Source organism: Rhinolophus sinicus, chromosome 9 (assembly GCF_057876585.1).
Source record: "Rhinolophus sinicus isolate RSI-liver-muscle chromosome 9, RSI-T2T, whole genome shotgun sequence".
In the NCBI taxonomy this organism is placed as follows: domain Eukaryota; kingdom Metazoa; phylum Chordata; class Mammalia; order Chiroptera; family Rhinolophidae; genus Rhinolophus; species Rhinolophus sinicus.
In genome coordinates this window covers 26,378,705-26,399,432 of record NC_142509.1, presented here as the reverse complement: position 1 = coordinate 26,399,432, position 20,728 = coordinate 26,378,705, and the positions used below count along the sequence as shown (strand labels likewise).

Here is a 20,728-nt window from a genome sequence, read left to right as displayed (position 1 = left end):
GCGCGTACCTCAGGGTTCCTGCATCTCTCAGCCCTTCAGCAGGGCTTCACGTAATTTCCATTTTGTGCAGATTGGGCCATTTGCCAGCGGGTATTACAGCCTTGGCAAATCAGAACCCAGCTCTCAATTCTCGATTTTCCCCCAAACTAATACTGTTCTCCGCGTCCTGGTTCATTTAGGAACATCCTGACTTTCTGTATCCTTGCCCTTGGGAGTCGGAGCCACAGCTTCGGCAGGGGATTGTGCTGCTCTGCAGCTGCTACCGAAGCTGGAAGCCTCTTCCTGTCTCTCAAGATCATCTCTTTCCTTCATTTCCCCTTTGGAATTGGTTTCCTTAGCATCTGAAAAAAAATGTGGCTTTTGGGGGGAAGAGTCCTTTTTGTGGCTGTAATGCTAGTGCCTAGCCCAGTAGCAAGTTCATGACGGGTGATTAAAATAGGGAAGCAGTGTCTGGAAACACTTTGTGTACACTCTAAATTGGCACTGTGTTTGAGAAGTAAAATCATCAACCAAAGTGCACTTTAAAATTACTACTTGAGAGAAACCCACGTTTCTTAATTTTCCTTTTTGCTTGTTGGAAATGTTCTCTTGAGCTGTCCTTTTTCCGTGTTCAGAATTGCACATGTGAAAAGGATGCCAGTGATACAGCAGTTCCTGCACGTGGGCTTAAAGTTGTTTTTTTCCAACACCACAGTGGGTTTTCACGGATTGATTCACTTTTCATCTGGAAGCCCTTGGGACTGATTATATTTTTCCCCTTTTCTTTCAAAACAAAACAAAAACATTGCCATAGTAATATATTGTCCAAAGAGAAAGTTTCAGGAACACACAGTATTATTTAAAAAACAAAAACGAAATCAAGTGGAAGGGGGATAGCTTGTCGTCCGTGCCAGGCCGAGACGCCCACTCTGGGCACAGCGGAGGATGTTTGATGCCTGTTTGCCTCTCTACGCGCTGTATATATGGTTTTGACAAAGCTGACTGGTATTAGAATACTAGCCGGTAGCCACGGAGCAGAGAAAGTCTCCCGGACCTGCCTAGAGATCAGTTATTCTCACTTGTGCTAATCAGCCTGGGTGTGAACCAGAGCCGTCACTCACGTGACATCTTGGCCGTAAAAGAGATATTTCAGTACTGTGCTGAATTCATTTGAAGACAAGACTCATCCTAAGAAATTGCGATGTTCAGACTTCAAAATACAGGGGCTCATAGTGGTCACATAGTAACAGCAAGAAAAATAATCATGAGCATACAGCAGGCACTGTTTTTTGGCCAAGTGCTGATTTTAAGCCTTTACGTGCATGATTACATCGAATCGTTGTGGCAGCACAGGAAGGAGTCTGTCCCATTTTGCACCTTAGGAAACACAGGCCCCGAGAGTGACATTTTGTCAAAGGTCACCCTATTTTCAGTATTTCACATTAGGGTGGTGCTTGGGTGGGCAAAATGTTTTAGCTCATTTGACCTTTCCAGTAACCCCTGAGCAAGCAGAGCTGATGCTTTCTCCAGTATCAAATGAGGAAATTGAGGCTCCCAGAAATGAACGCCCTTCTGAATGCTAACTTGGCCAGTTAGCGTCCCAGCTCACATGGGGAGTCCCTGTCTTCTGACAACCAGGCCAGCGTCCTTGCTGCCACACCAGGCTGCGCCCCAGGTTACACACAAGAATACTAAGCATGTATCGAGTGGCGCTTCTGCTCTTTGCCGTCCTGGTGCTGCAGGAGGCAAGACCTCTTCCGTTTAAACTGGAAGGCCATTGCCCGGAAGCAGCAGACAGCCCTAAAATGGGCAGAGAGGCACATAATGACAGGGCTGTCATTGGGGCCAGTGAGCACCCCCGAGGGGTGTGTGTGCTTCGTGGGGAAGGACTGACAGCTCTGCTGGCTCTTTGCCACAGTCCGCAATGGAGAACAGCACCACCTCTATTTGCCAGCAGGGGCAAGAGTTCCATTATCTTTTCATTTAATTGCACAGACTTGCCCAGTCCCTTTCTCCTCCCACTGTAAGGCCTGGTGTCTGTGTTCCCTTTTACTGTCCTTTCCCCTGTCAACCTCTCAGCCAACCTCTAGGGGGCATCCACTTTTTAGAAAATTGCTATCTGCATCTGTTTTTTATTTTGAAACTTGATACTTGATTTCCTTCCTTCCTCACCCCCTTCCTTCTTTCCTTCTTCCCCCTGTCACCTTACTCCTGTTCATCCTTAGAGGTTGTCACCCTAGGGATCCTTCCTGGACATACAAAACTTGGACAGCAAGATGGTAACCTTGTGACATTTGTATTTTCATTTAGCACTCGGCTTGTACCAGCATAGCCTTGGTTATATACACAGTGTGGCGTCCTTGTATTTAATACAAGTAAGAACAATAGCTAACGTTTATCCAGAGCCTGCCTTATGCCAGGCGTTATTCTAAGCGCTTTAGACTCATATTACCCATTGGTCCTCAAAACCACCCAGTGAGGGCAGGTTCATTATTCTTCCCGTTTTCTAGTTGAGGAAACTTAAGGCCCAGACAGGGTAGGTGAACGTCCCCAGGCTCATACAGCTGATACATGGAGGCAGGAATTGAATAGTCTGTCCTAGTTCGGGAGCCCATGTTCTTAACCACTGCACTATACTGTCTCTACAGTTGGGGGGCACCGATTGTACGCCAGCACCATTCTAAGGGCCTTACTGACTCATCTCATCTCGACAGCAGCCCTAGGAAGTCTAGTACTGGTGTTGGCCTCTGTGCACAGAGGTGTTGAGTTGTTCTCCCAGGACTGTCACAGTAAGTGGCCTGGGCAGGAGTTGAACCAGGGTCTCTTTGGCTCCAGAGACCGTGCTCCAAACCTCTATATCACACCCCTTGTCTTTGCTTGCTTGGGTTTTCAGGCTCATAGAAGTCTCTGCTTCCTGTCAGGCAGTAAACTCCTCGAGCGCATGGCCTGTGTTCCGTCACCCTTTCCCCTCTTGCCTGGTAACGGACCTGCCTTATAGTAGCTACTCAAGAAACGTGTCGCATGAATGGGTCACCAAGGTACTAAAACGGGTTAGGTGCCTGTATTAAATGAGCAAACCTAGTTGAAGGAGCCATTGAATCTGCTGAAAGTGACATAAAGAAGGAACAGGGTGTCCTTATTTTAAAAATTATGAATGTTTTGCTCCATCATTAAAATTTCCTGGCAATCCGAGATGGATGAGGAAACTCGAGAAAGGGACAGTCGAAGTCCCATTGTGAGGTCTGCATCCGCCCTAATAGTGAAGCCTGGAAATGCTATTATGCCCAAAACCTGTTCTCCCTCCATACCTCATTAGGGACTTAGAAAACGCACCGTTTATTCAATCGTGGTCAAATCACAGAGGTTTTTCGATTCTTGCACGAAACCCCAGCAGCCCATGATTATAGTGCCATCTGGAGGTGGCAGGCAGTATTACCACTAAGCGTGGGTCAGAATTCATCTGGTAAAATGCATTTCCTGTTGAGTCACTAAAGTCTCATTTCATGATTGTTTCTCTGCCGACTTCATGCTTTGATCGAATCAGTCGTCATTTTCTGTTCTTTTTGTTCAAAATTTCAGCCTTCCTTAATAGTCAGATAGTTAAGTTCAATTTGGAGCTGTTTTACTAATCATAATCCCTGAGTAAAAAATAGTGCACATCAGGATAAAAGCATACGAGTATATAGTGCTGGGCAGCCGGGGGCAGGGAGCAGAAGCCCTCATTCTCCCAGGGGAGAGGCTGAGGTCTGGCTGAGGGTTAGAGAGAGGCGAGGCAGGTTTTCTGTTTGCCTTCTATGCTTGTTTACATCTGCCTTGTTTAAAATTTGCTGAGTGGTGAGGGTTCAGGGGAAATTAGGTGACACCCTAAACTTGGGCCTTTAAAAGCCACATTTATTTTGCCATGATTTGCATAAGGGGTTATATTTAGGTGGGGCAGCATTTAGCTATAAAAATGAATGGTCACTTAACTCATCACTTTTTCCAGCTTCAGGATGACAGACTTTTTGTTCTGATTATTTGCAGGACAACAGAACTGAGCTGAACCTTAAACACTCATCTAATTCAGATCTCTTCCACTAAGCAATTGAAAACAGACAGTTGTTTGTCTCCTTAAAAATCCTCAACAAAGGAAAATTCTGTTTCTCACTTGTTGCACTGTTGAGCATGGTTTTTCACTGGCAAGTTCTAATTTTTCATGAACTAGTTCCTTAAAAGTTTTTTGGTGGTAAATTATATATCTTCATATACAAGAAGATAATTAAACCTTTTCACAAACTTAAATAGTACTTAATATCTGGTTTTCTACAGGCTTCTTGGTGCTATTCAGCTTGGCCATGACTCAGTCTCCTTTTTTTTAGAGGGTGTTTCTTAGTCTTTTAAAACCAGGTCTTCCATTGTTAAAGTTTCTTGTCCTTTACATTATTTTCCTGTGTTCTCCAGCTCTCACTAGTCCCCTAGACCCCCACCACTAAGTAACCACTCGTCTACTTTCTGTCGCTCTCCTTTTTCCTATTCTAGACATTTCATATCCACGTAGTCCTACCATAGCCGGTCTTTTGTGACTGGCTTCTTTTATGTAGCATAATACTTTCAGGCTTTGTCCATGTTGTAGCATGTATCAGGACCTCATTCCTTTTTATGGACAGATAGTGTTCCATTGTACAGATATATCACATTTTGTGTATCCATTTATCAGTTGCTGGACATTTGGTGTTTCCGTCTTTGGCTGTTATGGATAATGCTGCTAGGAACATTTGTGTCCCAAGTTTTTGTGTGGACACATATTTTCATTTCTCTCGGGTAGGTATCTAGGAGTGGTATTGCTGGGTCACGTGATCACTATGCTTAATCGTGTGAGGACCTTCCAGACTGTTTTCCAAAGTGGCTGTACAATTTTACATTCCGCTCAGCGGTGTAAGAGGGCTCTGATTTTTCCACATCCTCACCAGTACTTACTTGTTAATCTTTTTGATTCCATCCTCTTATTGGGTGTGATGTTTTATCGTGGTTTTGTTCCGCATTTCCCTAATGACTAGTAATGTTGAGCATCTTTTCACGTGCTCTTTTGACATTTGGATATCTTCCTTGAAGAAATATCTCTTTAGGTTCCTTGCCAGTTTTAAAAATCAGGTTGTTTTCCTGTTGTTGAGTTGTAAGCGTTCTTTATATATTCTAGATAAATGTCCCTTATCAGATATGACTTGCAGACTCTTTTGTCCCGTTCTGTGGATTGTCTTTCCCTTTCTTGTTAGTGTCCTTTGAAACACAAAAGTTTTAAATTTTTACGGGGTCCACTTTATCTACTTCTTTTGTTGTAAAATTTGTCTTCTATGGTACATATTGCAAAACTATTAGGTATATTTTTATTTTCCAAATGTAAAATTATAGAAAATATGGTATCTTAAAAACTGCAAAATCCCCCAAGAGCCCTTGGTGGGTGGAGTTTGCTCTCCCCTCAGGAACCATGGACTTAGCTAGGGAATCTCACCCCACTACTGGTTTTCATGGTTGCTTCCATCATTTTGTGTTTTTCTTTCAGCTTTTTTTTGCATGCTTTTAACAGGAGCGTTTTGAACTGAAGGGAATTTGAAAAAAATCTTAACTAATAAATAAAAGTGGAGAGGTAACATTTTGTAGGCCTAATGGATAGTCCAATCTTGAATATCCTGTTATATTTAAGAACGACTATATATAGTCATTTCGCCGTGTTCTGCATTTCATCCAAAGACCACCATGTGTTCTGCTTATGCAGAGCAAGTCTTCAAACTGGGTGGTCACAGTACATGTAGTAATGAAAGGTGATCGCTTTCATATGGGTCATCTTTCTTCCTTTCCTAACAGGTATGGCAGATCCCAGAAAATGGACTCACCCTTTCCCTGACTGAACCTGTGGTGATTTTAGAAGGTCACTCAAAGAGAGTTGGCATCGTGGCCTGGCACCCAACAGCCCGCAACGTGCTTCTTAGCGCAGGTAGGAGCTAAGAAGTTCCTCTCCTTTCCCCGTGCCATCACCTCATGCATCCTTTGTTTGCGGAGGGGAGCAGCAAATGCGTTTGATTGTGTGCTATACAGTTTGAAAGCAGATCATTAGGAATCTATGGTGCTGAGATGCAATGCATCCCAACCCATATGCTCACGTGCGTGTGTGCATGTGTGTGTAGACAACTTTGACCGGCTGATGGAAGCTATAGACTCCTGCTTAGAAGAATGAACAGATACATACTTATTTGCCTGCAATTTCAGCAGATTCATGGTTCCTACTAGGACCCTCCTTGGACCACAGTTTTAGTTATTCCTGATATAGTAGAAGGGAAACAGGTGGGTGGGAGCCAGGATCCCTGGGTTCCAGCTCTGGAGTTGCTGCCAACTTTGGGGTAATCCTGTTAAGCAAATATCCTTCTTCCTTTTAAAAACTACTTGTGTTTTTCTCTTCGATACAAGTAGTACATGTATGTTATATAGAATATATATAAACAAAAGGAAGAAAATACAACTCACTTGTAATCCTACCACCCGGAGGGAACATCATTACCATTTTGGTGTTTTCTTTTCAGAAAATATTTTTGTGCACATACATAAATGGTTTTACACATGAAGACGGGTTCAGACACTTCGCATATGACCTGCTTTCTGCACTTAGTGGCACTTTTACATGTGCCATTAAATGTTCTTCCTATGATATTTCTAATGGCTCCGTTAATAGTCCATTATTTGGATACCTCAGTTTTTAAAAAAATCAGCCCCTTATTTGTGGACATTGAGGTTATTTCTGATTAAACAGCACTGCAGTGAACCTTTGTGACTAAGTCGTAGTGTTCTTATTGGTTTCCCACTTGAGTAGTTTCCGAATTTTATCTTGCAAAAATCTGTTTCTTGTCTAAAATTTGAGATTTTTATTTTCTTTTATAGAAGCAATACAAAAGGCATGAGGGAGCTTTGTGGGGATGATGGAAATGTTCTCTGTCATGATTATGGTGGTGGCTATATAAATATACACACTTGTCAAAACTTAATAAATGTATACTTCAAATGGGTGCATTGTGTTGTGTGTAAATTACACCCTAATAAAATTGGTTTATAAGAAAAGGAATACTGATGTTAGTGGTAGAATTTTAAAGATCTTTCCCTTCACTGGTAAAAAGAAGGGCAGCAGCTTAGTTTTTAACTGAGAATAAAGGATATTTATGATACAGTGAGTTAAATAAAAAGTTTAATGCCAGGTACCTACTGAAACCAAGGGCTGCTTTTCAAAAAAGGCATTACGTAGGCAGGCGCTCTCTCTCTCTCTCTCTCTCTCTCTCTCTGATAGTCAACAATAGTAAAAAAAAAAAAAAAAAAAAAAAGAACAAAACCAAAAAGAAAAGGTCTCAGAATTTAAGTTAGGAAACAGGCACTCCTGAATTAGCCATTCTAAGGATTCCTTTTTTTTAAATCACAATTGACTATACTTGGGAACCCTTCCAATGTTCTACAAAGGACCTCAGTCTGATAAGGAGAGAAAACAATTCCAAAGCTGGAATTCCATCATGGAAAATTTCCTTGTCCCCTTCTCATCGAGGTCAAACATAGGATATCATCAACGGACTGATGCCTTGCTCCCCATTACACGCAAAGGAGAATGGCTGACGCAGCGTTCTGCATATTTTAAGACTACATGATCCATCCACGGTAGCTGAAGTTACCTGTGTGCCTGTGATGAACAGGGCAGAGGAAGGGTCACGTCGCTCTCCCAGAGTTCCACTCCAACCTTTCATACTGTTGTGCAGTTTTTTTCACCCATTTCCTACTTCTCACTCTTAGGTAACTTAGGTGTCCTGGATATTAGTGTATAATTTTTCTAAAGTGCTTGCAAAATTGGTTTATTGGCAAGAATTCGCCTTCAGGAGGTCCCTCCCTTATTGTGCTTCATCCTTGAACTAATGTCCTGGAAGCAACAAATGATGCCTCTTTTTACAAGGGCCTCAGGGACTTGGGGCAGACCCCCTGAAGGAAGGATAGAGTTGATGGATTGAGGGGTTGTCTCTGAGTCGACATGGGGCCTCTTTGGAGATGAGTTTCTGAGTCCACATGCCTACTTGATTACAATTTGGGCTTCTCAAATCAGGTCAGTCTTGACCTATTTTTTTCTCCCCTTTTAAAGATAAAGATCTGCATGGTTAGACCAGTTCTTGCATTTCCCTTCCACTTCCTATAATTTGCCTGCTTTAATACAAGACCATGTTGTACAGCATCATTGATTTGAAGAACCTGTCATCCACTGTTTTTGTTGAGTGTCCTCAACAGTCCTTTAAGCTCTTTATCTTTAGTGCCTCTGGAAAAGAAGCAAGCTGTATTCGTTCTGATGTTTGTGTTACTAGAAAAAGAAACTGACAATTGCTTGGGGTCCATGAGCCCAGTTGTCTCTTAAAAAAACACAACGATTCTTTTTCTTGTAGTTCTTTGTTTTGGTTCGTTGTTGTTTCTGTTGTTTCATATGAACCCAAACTTAACAAACTATATATTTCCTTTAATACTGATTTCTTATATACAATTTTTTTTCTTTGTTGCTTCAGTTTTTAACTCCCAGTAAGTGGTAGCACCTTCCTGTCAATGCATGTATATATATCCTGTGTTTGTAGTCTTCCCAAACGGATGGTAAAGGCGTTTCTAATGAGTGGGGGGCGTGGTTGTGCTTGCTCTCAGGCTGTGATAATGCCATCATCATCTGGAATGTGGGGACCGGGGAAGCCCTGATAAACTTGGACGACATGCATTGCGACATGATTTACAATGTCAGCTGGAACCGGAATGGCAGTCTGATCTGCACGGCTTCCAAGGACAAGAAAGTGAGAGTAATTGATCCTAGGAAACAAGAGATTGTTGCTGTAAGTATTCTTCAGACAAAAACCCCAGTATTTGTAGCACTTCAGCGAGTGAACTTTCTGCTTTTCAAGGCAGGCTGCAGAGGCTGTGCTACTGGCCAGGGGACCTCGGCTGTGTGCAAACATCTGTGACTCAGAAAAGGCTTGTACAGGCTTCTGTTTCCCAGTCACGTTTCTCTTCAGAGTTGTACATTTCCAGCTTCTACCCAAGTCTCATCTCTCACTTGGTGACCATTTATCACGAAGAAACAAAGTTTTTATCAGTTCACTAAAGTCCTTAAAAGTCGACAAGTCCAGAGCAGCTAACCCATCAGTTCGTGGCATTCCTGGCTTTGTACGGAATGTTGATTCATTGATTCCCACCCTGTTGCCAAAATGCCTGTTAAAGTACCTCCCAGAGATACAGCAGGTTCTCGCATCAGCTCAGTGTTGTCAGTCTGCCACCCAAACTCGGCCTCAACAAAATCAAATATCACGACAAAAGATGGACATTTGCGACTTGAGTCAGGGTTGAAACCGCAGGTGTTGAATCCAGGAGCACCTTACGTCAGCTCCACTCTGAGGTCTTAAGTCGCCCTTCTCTGAGACGTGCTCGTTCTTTGGCAGTATTGCTTCTCAAGAGTGAGTCGGACGGCAGTCGTAGCTGGTGCTCATTGCACCCTGGGGACTCGCTTGGCCTTGTGCAAAGTCCTTTCTCCACTAGAACCTTCTAAGGGTCAGTGCTGGCGCACTCACTGAACAAATGAGGCTGAGGAAGGGGCTAATAGACTAGGTTCTTGGCCCTGTGAAGTTGGTGGGAACTGCAGGGTATGTCCAGGCTCAACGGTATTGTCTTCCTGTGAAACAAACATTTCCAGAGTCCTCTCATGGGTCTGATTTTTGCAGTGCATGGATTTGAGTTCGCAGCCGGGCTTGGTGGGAAGAGTGAGGCTTTGAAGTCTAGTCCTGACACTTGCTAACTTGCTGAAGGACCTTGACCAAATCACTTTGTGTCTTTTTGTTTCCTCATCTGGTGCGGGGAGGTGTTTATTACTACACACACACACACACACACAAACCCACCATTAAGGCATGCAGGGTGTGGTTGAGTTCAGTGTATGGGCCCCCACCCTCCCACCCCACCTTCCTTCTTGACGTTTGAATGTGTGTGACGTGCCTCTTTGCTCGCTCTCCCCAGGAGAAGGAGAGAGCGCACGAGGGCGCACGACCCATGCGAGCCATCTTCCTGGCGGATGGCAATGTCTTCACCACTGGGTTCAGCCGCATGAGCGAGCGGCAGCTGGCCCTCTGGAATCCGGTAGGCCCCTGCCCAGCCTGTCCACTGGCTTCCACTTGCGCTTTCTGTCTTTTCTGAGCAGGTCTGTGGGTTGGTACGCAGATGATGGGCTTCTTACTGTAGTTTTCCGAGCTCCCACGTCTTCAAGTTCTCATCCTCGCGGGAGACTTATCGCCAAATGCGTTTCAAAAATGCATTTTTTGTGCTCCCAAGGAGTCTGAGTTGACTATGTTTTTAAAAAAGAATGCAGAAGGAATCCAGCATTTCAGATTTGAGAAATAAGTTCTAAATTTAGTTATATTTTATAAAGAATATGATCAAATGTCTAAATCAAAATAGTCATGCTGGGAAAATATTCATGATAGCTTAAGTGGGAAAAAAATTCTAAACTACCCGTATGATATGATCCCAATCTGTGTGAACCTGTGTTGTTTGGAAATAGACCAGACTGGTCAGAGTTTCTGCCACCCACTGGACTCTGGGATTATGGCATATGGGGCGATTTTTATGTTCTTCCTTGTGTCTTTTAACTTTTTAAAGAACAAGTATAATGAACTTTATAATCAGAAAAGTACTTTTCTAAAAGAGAAAAAAGTCACAAAGGAGAAGGGCATTCTCGTCTTTGTCATAGGAGCACACCGATGTCTGCATTAATGATGTCGTCAGATTGACACGATTTTAGTGGATGGGACCCCATTTATCATCCCTGTTGGTATTCACATGTGTGACTATTATACGTACATTGTTCGAACTTTAATTCTCGGGACGTGGCTAGCATGAGGGCTACAAGAATGCATACATAATAAGGTTACAAAAATTTCTTTAAAAATTTGTGTCTGTGTGTGTGTGTTAAAACATATGTATGTATTTTTTTTCCTCAGAAAAATATGCAGGAACCAATTGCTCTTCATGAAATGGACACCAGCAATGGGGTGTTGCTGCCTTTCTATGATCCCGACACCAGTATCATTTACTTATGTGGAAAGGTAAATAGTCATTTTCATGTTTGGTATTAAATCTAATCCTGTCAGAAGAAAAGTTTATCCTTCAGAGATTTAGTAGATGGAGATGGGCAGTGTGTTGTGTCATTCTAATTAATTTGCCTGGTGTGTGCGAGTGTGTGTGTGTGTGTGTGTGTGTGTCTTGAGTGAAAATAAGGACAGGTGATTTGGGTATGATTTTAGGTGAGGCTGGACTGTTTGTAACTTGCCAGTTGTGTGGTAATAACATACTGTGTTTAGCACTTTTGACTGAAAAAGGGATTGGACTAGGGTATTGCGGCAAAGCTGACAGGGAAATCTTCGCTTGGGCACTCTAGTGAGAAAGAGTACATACCACCTCGTGGTGCTGTGTGGTTGGTGATTGTAGATTTCTGTGAATTGGTGTCAGGGATGAGTAACCCAGTTTGCCACATCTAATGCTGAAATGTACTGGATAGCTCTGGGTTGGCGTTTAGGCACTTGTTACCACATGCCATGGACTCAAAGAGAATGGTGCTTTGTGGATAGGAGCTTTTGAGCACCCCAGAGACTCTCTAGAGGGTTCTTGTTTCTGGAATTCAGTGGTAGAGCCCTGGGCTTGAACACCTGTGGCTCCCAACTAAAGTTTCGGGAGGTAACAGTTGTTACAGGAATACCCACACTGAAATCAGAAAACCTTGCTCTGCCTAATGATCTCTGCCTAAGTAAACTGTTGTGGCTTTATTATTATTTCATATTACTGAGGTGGTCACCTCAGTATTATTTTTTTGTAGGTTCCCTTTTCCGTGGAAATTCTTGTAGTTGAAATAAATGAATGAATAGACAGGGAGTGCTGTAGTCCCTCCAGCCTGTGAGGATGCTCCTTGCTGAGTGCAGCCAGGGATGTTTTGTTTCTTTTCATAGTTGATTGATCATGCTGCAAAGCTGCTTTACATTTTTATAGGTCGGTTACTTAGAAACTGAGATCTTGTCTATTTCCTTGAAAGTCAGTTTACTTTAGATATTAACAGCTGCCATAGATTGCATCAAAACAAACAAAAAGAGCTGTTACGCAGACGTTACCAACACTAGTTGGAAAATTATTTTTTGTGGGCAGAGAACAAATAGTAAGTGTTTAGTTTCTTTTCCGTTCCTTTAAGTATTTATTTACATCATTGAAACAAATGGAAATCACAAGAACTGAAAGGATTGTTAGAGTGTGATACTGCCCAGCTATTTATGACTTTAGGTAGGTAGGCAGGCAGGCAGGCAGGTAGATGTAGATGTAGATGTAGATGTAGATGTAGATGTAGATGTAGATGTAGATGTAGATATAGATACACACCAATCTATCCATCTATCTCCATCCATCCATCCGTCCATCCTTTCCACCTGGTAGGATTGCCTTCATTGTTCAGGTTGATAAAACTGTGTGACAATTATTTATACTTAAGCTAGTATATGTTTCAGATCTCCAAGAAAATCTGACCATTCTAAGCAAAATTATTATAGAATTTTATGCATTGCAATGAGACGCAAACCTTGTGACGTTAAAGGATACTAACACTAATGTTTCTTGATTAGAAAAATCTTGCTTTTTATTATTATCTGATTGTCTTATGGTAGTGCCCTCAGATTTCTGAACGTACTGCTCTGTGCCAGTGAACAAATAACTCAGCAGTGGTTCTTCTAGTCCTTTGTTTTGTTTTGTTTGTTTGTTGAAGTTGAATTGCAATGCAGTTTTTTGGCAGAGGTATTGACATCTTTGCCTTGACTCTGACTTGGTGTCGGGCTCTGTGGAATAACATTTGTGCCTTCAGTAGGAGGCAGAGATGACTGTTTAAAGGGCATGTTAGTGTTTGGTAAGTGAAGGCTTGCTCTGCCAGGAGGAGAAACCGTCATATGCTTTAGGCAAGCCTCTCAAGAGGATGAGAAAGGTCAGCCAGCATCGCGGAGTCCTAATTAATGCTGGGTTTATAGGGGAGAGAGACACCCACTTAAATCAGATGTCTCAGGGAGCTGGCCCGGTGGCTCAGGCGGTTAGAGCTCCATGCTCCTAACTCCGAAGGCTGCTGGTTCGATTCCTACATGGGCCAGTGGGCTCTCAACCACAAGGTTGCCAGTTTGGTTCCTTGAATCCCACAAGGGATGGTGAGCTCCGCCCCCTGCAACTAAGATTGAACACGGCACCTTGAGCTGAGCTGCCGCTGAGCTCCCGGACGGCTCAGTTGGTTGGAGCGCATCCTCTCAACCACAAGGTTGCCGGTTCGACTCCCACTAGGGATGGTGGGCTGCGCCCCATGCAACTAGAAAACAGCAACTGGACCTGGAGCTGAGCTGCGCCTTCCACAACTAAGACTGAAAGGACAACAACTTGACTCGGAAAAAAGTCCTGTTCCCCTTCCCCAATAAAATCTTTAAAAAAAAAAAAAAAATCAAATGTTTCAGTTAACATTAAACACAACTTGTCTCCGATTTCTTGTAGGGTGACAGCAGCATCCGCTATTTTGAGATCACAGATGAATCCCCGTATGTCCACTACCTCAACACATTCAGCAGCAAGGAGCCTCAGAGAGGGATGGGTTACATGCCCAAAAGGGGACTTGATGTTAACAAATGTGAGATTGCCAGGTAAAGAATCAGCATCGTAAAGTATTCAGGTTGTCTATACCGTCCATGTTGTGCAAGAGCAACACAATTCCGTGACGCCCAGGCCTTTCTGCCCTGTGTGGTATAGACCTAGTCTCATTTCCTGCCCGTGCTTAGAGACACGGAGTTTTTGTGCAGGGAGGAACCTTTCAAAATCATTTAATACCACCATGCCCCTCTCCATTCTTCAGATGCTATAACTTGAAGTACAGCAGGTATGTGGCTTAGCCAAGGTGTGTTGCATACTTACTTGAAGAGCAAACTCTTCATCTCTTGTCTTCAGGCTGAGGCTGTGGCCTGTGTGGCAAGCAGGGGAGAGCCTGTCCCTGGGAGGGAAAGCAGGGGAGAGCCTGTCCCTGGGAGGGAAAGCAGGGGAGAGCCTGTCCCTGGGAGGGAAAGCAGGGGAGAGCCTGTCCCTGGGAGGGAAAGCAGGGGAGAGCCTGTCCCTGGGAGGGAAAGCAGGGGAGAACCTGTCCCTGGGAGGGAAATAAGGGATGGTTTTCCTGCCCTGCAGGGGGACAAACTGGGTTCCAAGCCGAACTGCAGACCCCACAGATTCTAAAGTAGAGAAGCCAGAGGTGTTCAGTGGGGTGTTGGGTTCGCTTGATTTGGGAAGTTCACTACGTTGTACAATTCCTGCCTCTTTGTACTGCCCTGGATTTTAAAAAAATTTCTATTCCGTAATACTGGTGGGCCTCCTGAGGGGCCGGTTCTTTTCTCGTCCTAGTCAACAGAAATACTCAGTGAGACTCACTGACCACTGGCCGTTTTAAACGACGGAATGAGTGGCATCGCGTAGTCAGGAGTGATGGCGCACACTGTGTGATACTCACCGCGTTTCCATGGACACGGGTCTGAGTGTGCTCTTCTGGTCACACCATTAAGTCACGTAGCTTTAAACAGCAAAATAAGACAAATTTTAAGACCTTTTTTATATGAATCACTGTGGGGTTTTTAAAAAATACATTCAACTCTCTGGAGCTTAAGTCATGAAGGGAAGCCATCCCAGATCATTCAAAATTGTGGTTTAAACCAAACCAATCAAAATGGAGTTCAAAATACATTGAATCTGAATGTAAGATTACAGCCAATACTGGGGAACACGTTTATTTTACTGTCACCTAAAAGTCTAAAAGACCATAAGCACAGTTGTTCAGGACCCCTCCCACTTGTTTCGTGGGCTTTCATCATAGGGCAGGCACACTGAAGAACAAGCTGTGTGGATTTCCTCTTTTACCTCAACTGCCATCCCTGTGAGTCGGGGCCGTTTGTACCCCCACTTTGTGCACAAGGAACTTGAGGCTCGGTGAGGTGGTCACACGCTCAGGTGGCAGTTGAGCTGGAAGTCAAACCCGGGTTGTCTTTTCCTCCACTGCGCTGACTGTAGAGGTTTCATTGCTTTATGTTCCTGTTCTTTGGGATAATGTCAACTTTTTGATTGTTACGTATGATGTGGTTTGCTTAGCTGCCAAAGTTTTAATTCCTAGGACTGTTTTCTTTAGCTTTTTAAACATTGTGCCTTATATATGTTTGACCACCTCAGATTGTCGGAACACCTGTCATCCAAATCATAGATTTGATACGTCGGTGTTTGTTTTCTCCTGTTTGTTGTTGACCTGGTAACTTTTCACAAATGAATAATTTTCGGTGGTGGTATCATTGCCACCACATTTGATCTGCCCCCAGATAATTGGAATTTGACTGGCACCACAATGCACAGACCTGCACTCCTGGTTCTTGTCTCCAGTCCTTCATTTGCTAGTGTAGCTACTCTTGGCGTCCGTTTCCTCATCTGTAAACTGGGACTGCTAGCCCTCCTTACTCCCCAGGGCAGGCAGCTGGGGTGATCGGCAGAGCAGTTCATATCCTATACAGCGTTGTAGAAAAATGGTTATCAGCAAGCCTGTTTGTTACGTGGCCTCCTGTTTCACTTAATGCAACTTTACCTTTATTTCCCCTTTGAAGATTCTTCAAACTTCATGAGAGAAAGTGTGAGCCTATTATCATGACTGTTCCCAGGAAGGTAAGCACCCAGTTCTCTAGGCAATCCACTTTTTAAAAAAATTTTTAAAATCCCAGAACTTTCTTCTTTCTCACCTAAGGGTTTCCCCAAAATGCCTCTTGTAGTCGGACCTTTTCCAAGATGACCTGTATCCCGACACAGCGGGGCCCGAAGCGGCACTGGAGGCAGAAGAGTGGTTTGAGGGGAAAAATGCAGATCCAATTCTCATCTCCTTGAAGCACGGCTACATTCCAGGCAAAAACAGGGATCTCAAGGTAGTCAAGAAGAATATTCTGGATAGCAAGCCCACTGCAAACAAGAAGTGCGACCTGATCAACATCCCCAAGAAAACCGCAGACACGACCAGTGTGGTAAGGACTGCAGAAGATTGAGGGGTGCGCCTGGCTGGCGGGTTCTCTTAAAAGCTCTTTCCCATCCTGGGCACTGCAAGTGCTGTCCCAACTGTGGACAGACGGGGCTTTCCGTAAATAATAATAGGTACTGTTTGTAAGAAGCTCCTCAGTCACTTGCCTTTGTGGCCACGTGTGGCTCCTTTCGCTCTCTTTTGTAATGACGGGGCTAGACTATGGTACTGCTGTCTCCAAGTAAACAGGAGCCCTGTGGGTTTTTCTTAACTGTGTGTACCCATCTCTGACTTGGGCAGAATGAAACAGGGCGTGGGGTCACAGGTGCCAGGAAGAGAAGGTCCTGGGAAGGATGCAGTGGTCAGTGGGTTTCGATGTCGCCGTGAGTGGGACTTAGCAGCGCAGGTGATGTTGCACATCGTGGCAGGAATCATGTAAGTGGACCAGCGACGCTGAAGGCTGACGCTGGAGCTGTTAGGCCACCGGAGAGTGCTGCTGCTGGGAGAGCAGGTTCAAGCCAGGGAGGAGAGGAGAGGGGCAGCTGGCGCTGTGGAACAGAGTTCCGGGGAGCCAGAGGGGAGGACAGCGAATTGTCAGTGGGAAGGTAAGCAGACCAAAGGGGCAGAGTGCCTGGAGGAGCTGGCATTTTGGCCATGACTGAGGAAGCCACGTGAGTGTGGCACCAGGGACTTGGGTGACTGATTGAGGTTTCCAAAGGAGTCAGCTCCACGGGGGAGAGCTCTGGCCTGTTTAGAAGAGGTGGCAAGCAGGGCAAGGGATTTGGCTCCCAGGAGGGCCCCTGGGAGGCCTCCCCTTGCCCTGGTATGTAGAAGTCACTCCTGTGGACTTGTGTGATTGGGTGGTTGGCTATAGGGTGGCCTAGAAGGAGTCAGTCTTGTCGTGCAGTTTCATTGTGTCCTGAGGGTCTGTCCAGGCCAGTGCACAGTACCAAGCAGTACTGTGATACAGTTGTTTTGCTGGGGGCGTCAGATGGACGGACCAGCATTAACTACTTTCTCCTAAGGCCCAACCTGGAGCCTCTGGCTTGCCACTTCCCAAATGGAAAATTCCCCTTTACGCCCTATAAATTCTTAACTGTGTTGACCTTTGTTTGCTGCTTTGTAGTCACGCTCTTCCCCTCCCTCCTTTTTTGTTTCTTTAGCAAAATGAAGCCAAGTTGGATGAGATTTTAAAAGAGATCAAATCTATAAAAGACACAATCTGCAATCAAGATGAGCGTATTTCCAAGTTAGAACAGCAGATGGCGAAGATCGCCGCCTGAAGGCCCACCCCCACCCCCAAAATGGGAGCAAGGACTCGGCCGGTAGCTGGTTGTTGGTGTGGTCCCAGGGAGGGCAAGAGGGAGGCACTGCCATTTGGAGACATTTCATTTCAGATTTGTCAACCAGCGATAGGCCACATTCCAGTAAGAACTCAATTCGTCTCCCAAATTTGCAGAAACAAAATGTGATTCAAAAGCTGAGCTTTTTATCAGAAAGCTTTTTTGATGTTTTAAGTGTTATACGTGACTTGTTGAACTTTTAAAAGACGTAAGTGCTACTTTTAAAATCCCAGATATTCTGAATTTTAGAAAACCAACCAATTCTGATTCAGTGTCGTGCCCAAGTACTTTTTTTTTTAAAACAAATAGGGACCAATGCCACATTGCTTTTTATATTTCTTTTTTTTTAATGTTGCCAAACCAAAAGTAGCTTTTTTTTCTTTGTATTTTGCTACTTTGCAGTATTCGTGTGTGGTTTTTTTCCCCCTTAATTTGAAAGGGACAGCACTGTGTATGTTTATAAACTAAATGAAGATAAGATATTATTTTGTATAAACATTCATCTGAGAACAGTCAGAGCAGTAGCCATTGTGCTGCCTCGTTTGCAGCACAAACCTGGTCATCGTCATGTCCGTCTGCAAGAAAGACTTGAAAAATCACGTGGATTCGTATTACCACCCCTCTCATTTCATTGAGTCTTCTGATCAGAAAAGCTCATATCATATCATTTCCTTTATTTCCTTTCTTTTTTCTAGAAATTAGGTGGTTGTACCAGAATGGAGTTTTGCTTCTTGGTTATCCTGTGCTTCAGATGATTATAATCTACCCTAAACTAGCATGTGTTTCTGCAGTTTTGTTACACAAGTAGACGCTGTTGCATTCATCACTTTAAACATCATGTTTCAGGTTTCGGTCAATACTTGACAAGGGGGCCAGGACAAGAAGACACACATACCGTGGCATGTTCCTTCTTGCCCATTTCAGCAGCTTGCCTAGCTCTTGAGTGTAGTGGGGGACGAAAAACTAGGGAACCTCCAGGGGATTGCTGGCCCCATGTGATCCTCTGCTTTCCTGCATGTCCCGTGCTGTCCCCGTGCTGTGCTGGAGGAAGAAGTGGCTCTCCCTGCACCACCAGCTCTCCTGCCCCTTCCTCTTCCTCACATACGCAGCCACCTGTCTCAGGGCTCCCCCAGCCATTCCTCTCCTTCCAGCCTTTCAGCCCGAACCGCACTTAGCTGAGGTGAGGCTGGAGGAAAAGGGTCTAGAACGAAGCAAGACCAGGAGCACAAACCTCTGCTGTAGCTTTAATGTGTGCAAACACGTCCTTTTGCAGCCTCCACCCCAACTAACCTGCTCTGCCCTCCAGCTTTCACTGAGGCTGTGTCAAAGCACAGAGACGCCCCAGACTCAGGGGCCAGAGCCTGAGCTCTGCTCACCTGTTCCATTCCACGGTTAGCTAGAACTCTCTCCACTTCCATTCTCTCCTAGTGCATGTTTGAGAAACAAGACGGACGGAGCCTCTGTTTGGGAAGGCCTTAGTTTGTGATGGAGCATGAAACGTACAGTGCCATTGGGATCACGACGGGAGCTCGTTTGCACATGCTCGTGCTAGTGTGGGGACAGGACTGGCTGGAAGGGTCCAAGTACAGGGCACCAGGACGGAGGCCGAGTGTGGACAGTGGGTTGGAATGCACAGCTGAGCTGGGGTGATGTCCACATACAAAAAGGTACCCTGTTCTTAACTGATATTGGGGTCACTGTCTTCATGATTTCAGGGCATCTGAATGTTCGGTGTGGTTTTGTGTGTGTGTGTATGTGTGTATTTTTAATATTGGAGTGGATAATGAGACGTAAAGAAAACGGTAATTACAGTGACTTGTATTCAAACCTGTACAGGTTTCTTTATCAACGTAATCTGCTGAGGACCTTCATTTTTAAGATTCAGAAATGTTTTAAGGTTCTGATATCAAATTAAGTAACAAAATTGTTGATGGTGGTGAAACGCCATAGGGAATGTGGTTCAAAGAGAAGAGAGAGGGCAAGGAGAAGCCATCCTGACCTGTGTGTAGCTTATGACTTATTTAATGAACAGATGCCCAGCCAGGCTCAGAGTCGGCACCGAAAGCATTGTGGAATATTTTTCCTGTTTTGTCTTTTTTTTTTTTAAAGCCGTGCTATCCCAGAGGAGAACCAGTGAATTATTCCTAGATCGGCTCTTATAGAGCGGCCATAGTATTCTGTCAAAACACTTGCTTCCATTTTCAAAGATAAAAAATCATTGATTACAAAATGGTGTCCGTGTTTATTTCACGCCTCAGCAGCCCTTGAGGCAGCCCACACCTCTGTCTGTTACAGCTTCTCTGACTCAGTGGAACGAACCAGGTAGCTTTTTCCTTCTCTGAGGGTAAGTATGAGGGAAGTGTGGGTGAGCTACCAGCACCAGCAAAGGGGGAGATGGGACATATAGTGAGGTTTCTAGAGTAGAGTGCTTACAGGCCAGATCCTGGCAGGCTTGGATATTTGAATCCTGCCAATATCCTTGGCCAGGGGTGGGACCTGGGCAGATTTCCCAACCTCAGGGAATCCTTTTTCTTATCGTGAAAGAGATGAGAATTTCATGGTAGTGTAGATGAGAGAAATACCTGTGTCCAGCCACTCAAGGAGTCCTCACTGATGAGCAGATTGCCTGACAGGGCCTTTGACAGCAGTTGTTTCTTCCACAGAAATAAAATTCTCTAGGTTTGACTGTGACTTTTATTCCAACAGAAGGTTTGCAGGGTCCAACAGAAGCCATTTTGGGGTTTCTCTTTTTCCACTAAAATACTGTCTCATGACATTTTAGTCATTGTAGCAAAGACTTTCCCACTGTTTTTTCTGAATGTTTCTAAATGTAAATATGACTACTTGGCACAAAGCTACTCTTCCTCCAGTATCTTCTCCTAAAGTTGCTGGAGTCTGAGAATGGTGGCCAGGTCCATGGTCAGCTCGTGGTTGCAGGAAGGAGAAGCTGGCAGATGGTGTCTGCAGCCCCACGGTGCCCAGGGTCAGGGGGGAGACGCGTGGTGTGGGGTGTTTACAACTTGGCGCCTTGCATCTTGGCCAGGAGACCTAAAGGTCACCATGTTGGCCCCAGACGGCCAGCCAGGCCCTGTCAAGGGGCAACTTCCGTTTTTTTTAAAGGTGACTTCCCTTACTGTACTTGGTGTTGGTGTCCAGAAAAACTTCGTTGGCTCTTAAGAATCTGTTAACTCTAAGTAGCCCTTTCTCCCTCTGCTAGCAGTTAGAATATCCTAAAGCCATCATTGGGTCACCACATGATTATCGTTAAGGATGCACCTTTTCTTATTCAGGCGGG

General features: G+C 44.5%; 1 protein-coding gene across 2 annotated transcripts in view; it reads left to right on the top strand.

The window, feature by feature from the left end:
* CORO1C (coronin 1C) overlaps window positions 1-19,663 on the top strand; it is a 72,522-nt gene extending 52,859 nt beyond the window's left edge. For both annotated transcript variants that reach the window (XM_074321109.2, XM_074321108.2), the window contains 8 exons: window positions 5,821-5,950; window positions 8,662-8,843; window positions 10,018-10,137; window positions 10,998-11,102; window positions 13,561-13,706; window positions 15,690-15,747; window positions 15,852-16,097; window positions 17,254-19,663. In XM_074321109.2, coding sequence (XP_074177210.1) covers window positions 5,821-5,950; window positions 8,662-8,843; window positions 10,018-10,137; window positions 10,998-11,102; window positions 13,561-13,706; window positions 15,690-15,747; window positions 15,852-16,097; window positions 17,254-17,373 — 1,107 coding nt within the window. In that variant the 3' untranslated portion in view covers window positions 17,374-19,663. The remainder of the gene's footprint in view (window positions 1-5,820; window positions 5,951-8,661; window positions 8,844-10,017; window positions 10,138-10,997; window positions 11,103-13,560; window positions 13,707-15,689; window positions 15,748-15,851; window positions 16,098-17,253) is intronic.
* Window positions 19,664-20,728: the final 1,065 nt, after the last annotated feature.